At 31.6% G+C, this 10,940-nt stretch overlaps 1 protein-coding gene across 2 annotated transcripts; it reads right to left on the bottom strand.

The window, feature by feature from the left end:
- Nucleotides 1-3,014: 3,014 nt before the first annotated feature.
- Nucleotides 3,015-9,359, bottom strand: LOC124953352 (uncharacterized transmembrane protein DDB_G0289901-like). 2 transcript variants are annotated; one of them, XM_047504592.1, is made up of 5 exons: nt 9,113-9,356; nt 8,455-8,802; nt 7,398-8,315; nt 4,925-6,871; nt 3,015-4,562 (listed from the first exon to the last, which is right to left on the bottom strand). In XM_047504592.1, the coding sequence occupies exons 1-5, from the start codon at nt 9,177-9,179 to the stop codon at nt 4,336-4,338; spliced, it is 3,507 nt and encodes a 1,168-aa protein (XP_047360548.1). In that variant the 5' UTR covers nt 9,180-9,356; the 3' UTR covers nt 3,015-4,335. The 2 variants fall into 2 exon arrangements, with proteins under 2 accessions (XP_047360548.1, XP_047360549.1); XM_047504593.1 differs by having other exon boundaries at nt 4,553-4,693; nt 9,113-9,359.
- Between the last annotated feature and the right edge of the window lie 1,581 nt (nt 9,360-10,940).

Raw genomic sequence — 10,940 nt, 5'->3', positions numbered from 1 at the left:
TTTCCTTTTTTTTATTTACTTCATCTATTCTGATCTCTTTTTCTATATAAATAAATAATGAGAGAACGATACATAGTTATGTCTATATTTCTATGTTCTTGAACTCGACCAACTAAAGAATCAACAAAAAGATATGTGTGTGTGTGTGTGTGTGTGTGTAGGATATTTTTTGAAAACCTACCTGATAGATACGAATTAACAATTAAAATCACATGATTTTATTAACACGAACTTTATTAACAATTATTATTAATTATTATTAGGATGTAACAACTTGGAAACTATAACTATTTTCTAGAACTCTGGCCTACTTAAGGCGTTTCTCGCTATTTTTTTCATTATTCTTATTGATTAACTCAGAATCTGGTCCAGTCAGGAGGATACGCAATTTTCTTAAAGCTCTTTACTCGCTAACTCTCCTTCTTTAACTAACTTCTTTTTTTTCATAAACAAACGTCCCTCTCAAAAGACAAATTATACTCTACTCTTCTTGACTACCGATCGGCCTACCTCATACAAACACATGACTAATTAATTCTAGAATCTTCCATCGGCATATCTCACACTCACACACATATATACATACATAACTAAGTAATTCTGGAACCTTCCATCTCTTCGTTCAACTGTCGACCGGCATATCTTACATACGCATACATACATGACTCTGGAATCATATGAGCTCTGGACCTTCTATCTCACACGTATATATATATATATATATATATATATATATATATATATATATATATATATATATATATTATTAGTATAAATACAGAGAAGGCTTTTTAGATCTTCTTTGAATTAAAGGACTGTTTTACAAATATATGAAATTGTTGTTTGATTCGAAACGAGACGGGTTTATATTAGTTTTCTAGTTTTTTTATGTCCTCGAATACAACTAGAGAATCAACAAAAATATATATACCCACACACACATATATTATCGGTATATGGAAAAAGAATGCTTTTTTTATCTTTTTTTTCAGAATTAGGAGACTGTTTTACAGATAAATGAAATTATTGATTGATTCGAAATGACACGGGTTTAAACCTGTATTTTTATATCCTCGAAGTCGACCGCTCGACCAGTTAAAGGATTAACGAAAAGATATATCTATATATATACATATATTATTGGTATATAGAGAGAGAATATAAAGGGTTTTTTTAGGGTTTTTTCTTAGAAGCAGAAGATTGTTTTATAGATAAATGAAATTTTTAATTGATTCGGAACGATACGGATTTTTATCTCTATTTTTATGTCCTCGAATTATGTTAATTAGAGGATCAATCAAAAAAGAATATATATGTATATATATATATATATATATATATATATATATATATATATTATTGTTATATAATGAGAGAAATTTTTTTTTAGCGTTTTCTTAGAATTAGAGTACTGTGTTATATATAAATGAAACTTTTGATTGATTAAAGAATCAGAGAATAATTATTGGTATGAAAGAATTACGACTGCTTTCATTATATATATATATATATATATATATATATATATATATATTTATATATATATATAAAATTCGTTCTCTTTCTCTTTCTTTTCATCTTTTCCTTTCATTCATTTACCTCTCCTATCACCTTTCTGAATATAAGTAAACAATAAAAGAACGACATGTATACATACATTTCTGTTATTTAACTCGACTAAATGGAGGCACAACATAAAAGATATATATTATTGGTAGTATACCAAGAGAGAAGACTTTCTTTTAGCATACTTTTTGAATGAGAATATTGTCGTAGAGATAAATGAAGTTGTTCATTGATTTGAAAATTAAACAGATAATTACTGTTATAAAAGAATTAAAATTATTTTCGTCCCATTATTTTTAAGATTATAATATTGTATTAGATAATTAGATAAACACGTTGACTAATTTATTAATTAAATAAAAAGATCAAAATTATTGATTCGAAAATCAGAGAAATAATTGTATGAAATAATTATGATTGTTTTCGTTACATCACTTTTATGATTACAATCTTTTGCAATTATGATTCTTTCTCTCTCATTCTCTCTTTCTTTCTCTCTCTCTTTCTACATCATTTTTTTCCTTTCTTTCTTTTATCTCTCCTGGTTTCTTTCTGCATAAAAATAAACAATGAGATAATAACACGTGTATTTGTATTTTTATGTTCTTCAGAATCAATAAAAAAATTCATATTATTGATAAAAGTAGAGAAAATATTTTCTTTTAGCATACTTTTTGAATGTGAATATTGTCATAAAGATAAATGAAATTGTTCATTGATTCGAACATCAAACAGATAATTATTGATATAAAAGAATCAAGATCGTTTTCGTTCCATTGTTTTTATAGTTACAATCTTGTATTAGGTAATTAAATAAACACGTTGACTAATTTGTTAATTGAATAAAAAGATCAAGATTACTGGATTACTCTAATGTCTCGTTAGAATATTATTATTACTATTATTACTATATTCGATTGTAAAGAAAACGTGAATCAAGATAGATAAATCATTCTAATGTGTTATTAGAATACTATTGAAGATGATTAGAATCTTGTTTTCTAGATCGGACGGATAATAAATAAAATGAATTATATATAGTATAATTTTAACGAAAGACTAATACAAATCGTGATTATTTACGTGAAAATAAATTTCTATGATAATTATTTTATAATTATAATGATATGTTTATATATCTATATATCAATATAAATACATAAATGTTTACTAATATAGAAGAATTTGAAAATTTTTTATAGAGCTATTTAAATAAATTTAATAATTCACAAATTCATATAATATTGTATATCAAATATATAAAAACATATACATGCATATGTGCATAAATCTTTTTCAAAATCAGATATTATTTCTATCGGTTATCTAAATCTTATTATAATCATAGATTCTAATATTTATCGTTTTAGAAATAAAGAATAGAAAAGATCGATTTTAAAGAAATAATCAAGCGAAGAATTTTTTTTTTTAATGACAATCCGAGTGTATCGAATGTATCGTAAATTTTATTTCAAATTTTTAGTGCTTACAAATAAGACGCGCAGTAAAATATTATGTAAGAGAGACGAGAATGAAAGAGTGTTTACGTCAAGCGCATACAAGATAAGAAGTTGATAATAGAGGAGAATTTCAAGGAAAATCCGAAACGAATAATGTTCGATGTTAAAGTAATTCTTGATAATTATATATGAATTACAAAAAAAAAAGAAAAAAAAAATCGTACAATAATCCTTAGGACAAATTAAACGTTGATTACAGTTGTTTTATCTTCCACACACACACACACACATATATATATATATATATCTTTCTCATCCTAATCTCATAATATTCATAGTTAAAAAACAAATCACAATTAAATTTCTGACATGTTACATTGAAAATTACGTAGGTGCGTAAATGAGTGCGTGTATACGTTTCATAAAAGATTAATAACAAATGAATATAAAAATACTGTATTTTTCTTTTCTCTAGTTCTTTTTTTTTCTAAACACTTCATTCTAAATAATTTTATGTAAATTCTATGATTTTGAGGGAATAACAAAATATAAGAAATAATTTTCGTTTTATCAATGTGTTATGGTCACTTCTAAATCAAAATAATTTATCTAAGCGAGGATATATATCTAATTTAATATTAGATATTAAAGATTAACAATATCGACAAATAGCTCGAGGGAGACACAGAAATGAACAATGCAATTATAGTTCACAATGACATGCCTAGTTACACGTATTACAAACTACTATACCGGTTTTGTACAAAGTTTAATTCTAACGTGAACAAATGGTTCCTATTATCTTCGATTCGACATTATCAACAATTAGTCACGTGTTTTATCGGAAGTTAAGCAGATATTGTATAATCCGAGTATTATATCATATTACTCGATTCCTATATCCATTAAAAAGTATGGGCCTACCAAACAACACAATCTTTTTTTTTGCAATATCTTCGAATAAAAAATGAAAACAAATTATAAAAAAAAATTTTACTCGGCACAACAATCTTATATATTGTTTACAATTGGAAATAATGTGACATAATTCAATATAAAAAAAAAAAGTAATAAAAAAGCACAAAAATCGAATAAAGGTATTTACAAAAAACAATTGTATTACAACATTAATGGCAAAAGTTACTCGCAGAATTATAAAAATTGCTAAAATAACAAAAAAAAAAGAAGAAACAAAACAAAGAAAAAGAAGTTGAATCGTGCAATTAATAACTTCGGTCACTTTGCGAAAATGAACCATATAGGAATCGCTTTATCGAATGCCTGATAAATCGTCGTTGGAATGTTGAGGTCAGTCCACGAATACGAGCATGTCACTGGTATCAGCAGTAGCAGATGCATGACTCGATGCCGATGATTTCGAACCGAATCCTGTAGCACTACTGGATGCCTCAGCATTAGCTTTGGCATTGGCCGATCCACCGGCACTCGAAAATGCACTTGATTTTGCATTTGAAGTTGCATGGGACGATCCACCAGCACTAGCAGAAGAGTTAGCGTCGGAATAAGCGCTTGATCCTGTTGAAGGGAACAGATGAATCATTTAATTACGATCAGACCCGTAGATACAGCTTCGACGAAAGCAGTAGACGATGATTTGGTCAGGTCGTCTGACATGGAATGACGGTCGATTCTCGTAAGCTCGGCCGCTGAATGAATGAAATGAAGTTATTGTTAGTTTGTTACTGTTAGGACGAATTAAACAAAGAAAGAAATAGAGAAAGTAAGAGAGAAAGAGAGAAAGAGAGGGAAAGAGAGAGAGAGAGAGTTAAAGTTTTGATCAAGTGTTAAAGAAATCTATATTCTAGGGTAACTTTAATTTTCAATCGAGAATTTATTTATTATTGTTTAGTAGAGATTAGAGAAAAATCATAAAGTACCTGATCCTCCACCGTATCCTTTATTTCCATAACCTCCTAATATGCTTGACCCACCGTATCCTGATCCTCTTGAACCACCTGAACTTCCAGCATTGGCACTAGCATCGGCATTGGCAGCAGCGTTTGATCCAGAAGAACCGTATCCTCCACCTAAACTTCCCGAACCTCCATGATTTCCACCGTAGCCGCTTGAACCACCTTGTCCACCAAATCCTCCGAAGCCTGATCCAGATCCCTTTATGTTGCCACCTCCATAACCACCAAATCCACCAGAAGAGCCAGAATTTGCATCGGCATTAGCACTGGCACTCGATCCGGCAGAACCACCACCAAATCCAGAGCCTCCAGATCCAGCGTTTCCACCAAAAGCACCTCCACCATTACTTCCACTGAATCCTGAGCCTCCAGATCCAGCGTTTCCACCAAAAGCACCTCCACCAGTACTTCCACCGAAACCTGATCCTCCAGATCCAGAACTTCCTCCTAAAGCACCTCCACCAGTACTTCCACCAAATCCTGATCCTCCAGATCCAGAACTTCCTCCTAAAGCACCTCCACCAGTACTTCCACCGAATCCTCCACTTCCAGATCCTCCTAAAGCACCTCCACCAGTACTTCCACCGAATCCTCCACTTCCAGATCCAGAACTTCCTCCTAAAGCACCTCCACCAATACTTCCACCGAATCCTCCACCTCCAGATCCAGAACTACCTGATGAACCACCGCCATATCCTCCGCCATATCCACCTTGTCCATTGTAACCACCTGATCCAGATCCAGAACTTCCAGCGTTAGCCGATGAAATAGCATTTGCATTGGATCCTGCCGAGCCACTACCGCTTCCATAACCACCCAAGTTTCCTGAACCAGATCCTCCAAGACTCAAAATAGGACTTCCTTTAAGTGGTACATTACTCTGTCCACCATAACCACCTGTACCAGATCCAGAACTTCCAGCATTAGCCGATGAAATAGCATTTGCATTGGATCCTGCCGAGCCACTACCGCTTCCATAACCACCCAAGTTTCCTGAACCAGATCCTCCAAGATCGAAAATAGGACTTCCTTTAAGTGGTACGTTACTCTGCCCACCATAACCACCTGATCCAGATCCAGAACTTCCAGCATTAGCCGATGAAATAGCATTTGCATTGGATCCGGCAGACCCGCTACCACTTCCATAGTTTCCACCCAAGAATCCTGATTGTCCGGTACTTGGATATTTAGGCTGACCACCATAATTAGGTCCATTTAAAATGATTGGGGCACCTTTGGTAGGTTGATTTTGTGTACCAGCATAACTTCCAGTATTAGCATTTGCTAAACTTCCTGCTTGGCTTCCACCATAATATCCAGAATTTGTTTCTTTTGGTAGAGTCGTTGGTATACCTTTAGGTTTGTTTTGATCAATTATTACTATCGAAGGACCGTTGTTACATCCAGAACCACCACAATTTGGTTTTGATGGAATTTGGGTAGGTATTCCTTGAACATGTCCTTGATAATGTCCTGTCCCTGTTTGAAGATTGCTAGATCCACCAAGACTACCATATTTACCAAGATTACTTGATCCACCAGTTAAGAAAGGATTCTGTGCTCCAATTTGTCCTTGACCGTGTCCCTGAGCATTAGCATTAGCATTTGCATTTGCATTTGCATTTGCATTTGCATTTGCATTTGCATTTGCTCCAGCACTTCCAGATCCACTAAGGAAAGGATTGTTTGCTCCGATATTACCAAGATATTCACCTCCACCATTATATCCAAGTGATCCAGACTGACCAGCAGCATTAGCATTAGCATTGGCATTAGCTGCGGCATTGGCATTACTAGTTGATCCACCATTTAGGAAAGGATTTCCTCTTCTATGACCTGTTCCAGAACCATAATTTCCATTATATTGCCCGGATCCGCCTGAATTTGCGCCATAATTGCCATGATATCCACCTGAAAAAAATAAAAAATTGTTAATATTTTTTATGGTAGACATACATTCATATCTTTACAAAGAACAACAATCAGACATAATTAAGCATGAACGAACAAAAATGCGAAACATAAACCTAGTAAGTAAATCAGATGCACAGTATGTAAATGGTAAATAAAATGGAAGAGTATTTTGTCATATTTCTGTTTAGTTATAACGGTTACAAGGCCACAATTTTCAAGCGGAAGTTTTCTGCATTTTAGTGGAGTATGCAGATTCGTCCAATTCAGGACGAATTAAATACATGAGATATTTCACAAATTGTCAGATCTCCTTATGGAAAGTTAGCAAGAAAGAGACAGCAATACATATGAATTTTTCTTGCAGTATGTTTGAGGTTCATCCCAATTAACATTTTAACCCTTTTTGAATACATATATATACAGATATGTATATATGTACATACATGTTATATATATATACATATACATATACATATCAATGAAGAAGAACAAGACATCTTTCAAACTCGTTAACGAAGCTCACCTTGAGCTTGAGTCGGAATGCTGTCACCATCGATAACGAAGATTTCAATAGGTTGTTGCTTTGGTCTATGTGGATGATGATAATGAGGTCGATGTTGAGGATAGACACCAGGTCTGCTTATTGGTTGTTGTTGCGGACCTTCGACGATAACCACTGGCAGTGTTGCTGAATTATGTAACTCAGGAACACTATGAATAATCGGTCTTTGTTGTTGATGTATTGGGTGTGGTGGAGGTCGAGTTATTATTACAGGTCTTTGTTGGACAGGTTGTGGTCGTTGAATATTTTGCGGAACGTTTATAGGAATGGATTCGATTACTGGTACTCTATATCCACGGTCAATCTTATTAGCATTAGCATTTGCATTTGCACTGACACTGGAATGAGCATTTGAATTTTGTATAGGTTGCCGAATTATCGGGTTTGGTGGAGATTGATTTATTATTACAGGTTTCTGATGTAAGGTAGGTTGTGGTCGTTGTACCGTTTGTGGGATATTTATAGGAATTGATTCGGGTATGTTATATCCATACTCAGTCCTACCAGAATTAACATTAGCATTTGCATTTGCATTGGCACTAGAATATGCATTTGAATTTCCAGAAGTACTACCACTATTTCCTTGGTACTGAGGATAAGATGGGCCATAATCAGCGACATAAGTTGGTCCCAAAGATGGGTTTGGTTTTGATGGAAGCAAAGTACCTCCATTGTTACCACTATATGCATCAGCATTTGCATTAGCATTTGACTGAGCATTTCCAGAATTATATGAGGAACCATCGTAACCGCCGTATTGTCCATTCGAAGGAAAGATATTGTTCGAATAAGGTTCACTTGGTCTTAAATTATAGTTGCCAGTGATATCATTGTTATTTAAAGATCCATCGTTGTAAAGACTCGAAGAACCATCATAGCCTAATTTGGATAGAAGAATTATGGATAACGAAAATATTTTCTAACCGATCATTTTTGTTTTAACCAAAAAACGCAGACAAAATCTTTGATGATTATATTATAAACTGGTCAAATTTTACAAATGTATTTTTTTTCTTACCTTGTGCACCACCATTGGCTGAAGTTCCAGCATTGGCGTTGGCATTGGCATTGGCGTTGGCGTTGGCGTTGGCGTTAGCATTGGCGTTAGCACTGGCACCATTATAACCATAACTTTGAGCATTAGAATTTGCCTTGGCAGATGCAGAACCACCCCCATGGGCTGTTGCTGATGCCGAGGATGATGCCAAATTGCTGGACAGGCCCAATGGTCCAAGATTCAAATTGGTACCTAATGATTGAGCATTGCTATTGGCAGAAGCCTGACTCTTATCTCCTTTGCTAAATAGTCCAAGTGGATCCAAAAGACTTCCACTTGATAAACCAGATGTCAAATCACCAATTAAACCTAATCGAAGCAGAAAAAGAAATATACATATATTATGTAAAGACATTACTATATGTTATATGCCGAATAGAAAAAATATTTCGTATATACACGAAAACTGATTTCAAATAAATTTTCTTTCATAATAACGAAAAAGTAAATGGTAAGTATTAAAAAAAAAGTGTTAAGAAAGTTTTTATAATTTGATAGAAATCACGTTTGTAACTATCATCGTTGTAATAAAAAATTTGTAAGAATTCGTATCGAACAGTGATAGTTTAATGTAAAAATTTATTTTTTTTTTAAATCATTGTTACAATTTACAACTCACCTGGTTTAGCAAAGGAATCTTGAATGAAAAGTAGTACCAACACTGGCACGAAACTGAACAATCTCATGGTGTTCTCACTTTGTGATTCGATTGGTTATCACTCGCGATATTTCTTTCGTTTCGTTTTGATTCTTTTTTCTTCTTCTTTTTGGATTTCTTTTTTCTTCTATACGAACGAGAGTATCTCTATGGTCAGAGAGTCAAGAACGACTGAAGCTCTTGCACGAGACAACATCTTATATACGACAGACAAGTGGATTTTACGTCTGGCAATAATTGCCAATCGATCTCAATCGTGACTCGTTTTTCTTTCCGATATTTTTCGATGGATCGATACGATAGGCTATAACGTTGTTATAAACGAGAATTTTTAAATAACGGATAGCTCAATAACCATGTAATCCTAAATATTTTAATAAATTAAATTGTAAAAAAAGAATGAGAGATAATCTATACGATAAATCGGACAAAACTTTCACTGGTAGAAACTCATACGTAGACTCGACACTGTCAAGGTCCACTCACTTCAACGAAGCATTTTACATTTTACGATCTTGGGGTATCCCTCTCCGTCGATGATTAGAAGAAACATTATCTCTGATTTTGATAAGCGGCATTTCCATATCATATTTTTTCTAAGTATCATTTTTTCGTGGGGATTTTTTTTCATTTATTATAAAGTTCAATAATAATTTAATCGAAAGCAATGAGAAATTATTACTCGACAGAAATGGATGGTTCTCTTTCTTGTAACGATGTTTAGAAAAGTTTCTTTGGAAGAAAAAATATATATATTTTTTATATATATTATATATTACATATATATTTAATATATATATATATTATATATACATTATATATATACATTATTTTATATATATATATATATATATATATATATATATATATATATATATATATATATATATATATATATAAAAGGAAGAAATGAAGAAAAAATATCAAATGAACAAAGAAATGTATTCTTTGCTATTTGTTCATTTTTTCTTGATTTTCTTTTTTTCATTTAAATAAGAAAAAATCTTGTGAAAAATAACGTCAATTTTTATTTTATATCGATGATTCTATTATTAGCAAGTTAGTTAAATAATACTATTAGTAACTTCCAAAATTATAGGCCGAAATTCACACTTCGTTTGTAATTTAAATGAGTATATCCAATGTATGAAAAAAAAGCAAATAAATGTAAATATTTATGCAAACCTTTATTCAAGATTAATGCCGTTTTTTAATCGGTGACGATTCGAGACATAATAATTATAATATACAATTAAATGAAGTAATATACAGATTTATGAAAAAGATATTTTGTATTAATAAATCACGGTAGAATACTAATTTCTACGTGATTGTACTTAACTTTGTTGTTTTTTCTACTATAGATTAAAAAATCTCGCCTTTTGTTTTTATCATAAGTTTTACATATATTTTTATAATTAATTCTTTCATTATTTAATAATAACCTTAACTATTTTAAAAATAACTATTAATCAATTCAATTATAATTATTATAAATTCATATCCAATGATAATTTTATCTTATAAAGTTAATAACTTATCTTTATTTTCTACGTTAATTTATAGCGTTATAGCATTAACATTAAATACGATAATTATCTAAATTAATAAATAACGAAAAAAATAGAAACAAAAAAAAACAGAATTAATCATAATTAAATGTAAATGAAAATAAAGTCAACGTGTGATATGACATTTAATAAATCGATCAATCAATTAATTAATTAATTAATTAATACAAAATTAGTACAAATTTGAACGATTAACCCTAAAATTATTTAACTCGTTT

The sequence above is a fragment of the Vespa velutina genome, chromosome 12 (genome assembly GCF_912470025.1).
Source record: "Vespa velutina chromosome 12, iVesVel2.1, whole genome shotgun sequence".
Classification (NCBI taxonomy): Eukaryota; Metazoa; Arthropoda; class Insecta; order Hymenoptera; family Vespidae; genus Vespa; species Vespa velutina.
The sequence above is the reverse complement of the archived record's forward strand: the minus strand, read 5'-3'. Positions and strand labels throughout refer to the sequence as shown.

Excerpts from the sequence above, each read along its gene's own strand:
- LOC124953352 (XM_047504592.1), bottom strand. The coding sequence starts at position 9,179 with ATGAGATTGTTCAGTTTCGTGCCAGTGTTGGTACTACTTTTCATTCAA. Across the intron at positions 8,803-9,112 it reads AGATTCCTTTGCTAAACCAG|GTTTAATTGGTGATTTGACA; the intron begins GTGAGTTGTAAA and ends TGCTTCGATTAG. Across the intron at positions 6,872-7,397 it reads CATTCCGACTCAAGCTCAAG|GTGGATATCATGGCAATTAT; the intron begins GTGAGCTTCGTT and ends TATTTTTTTCAG.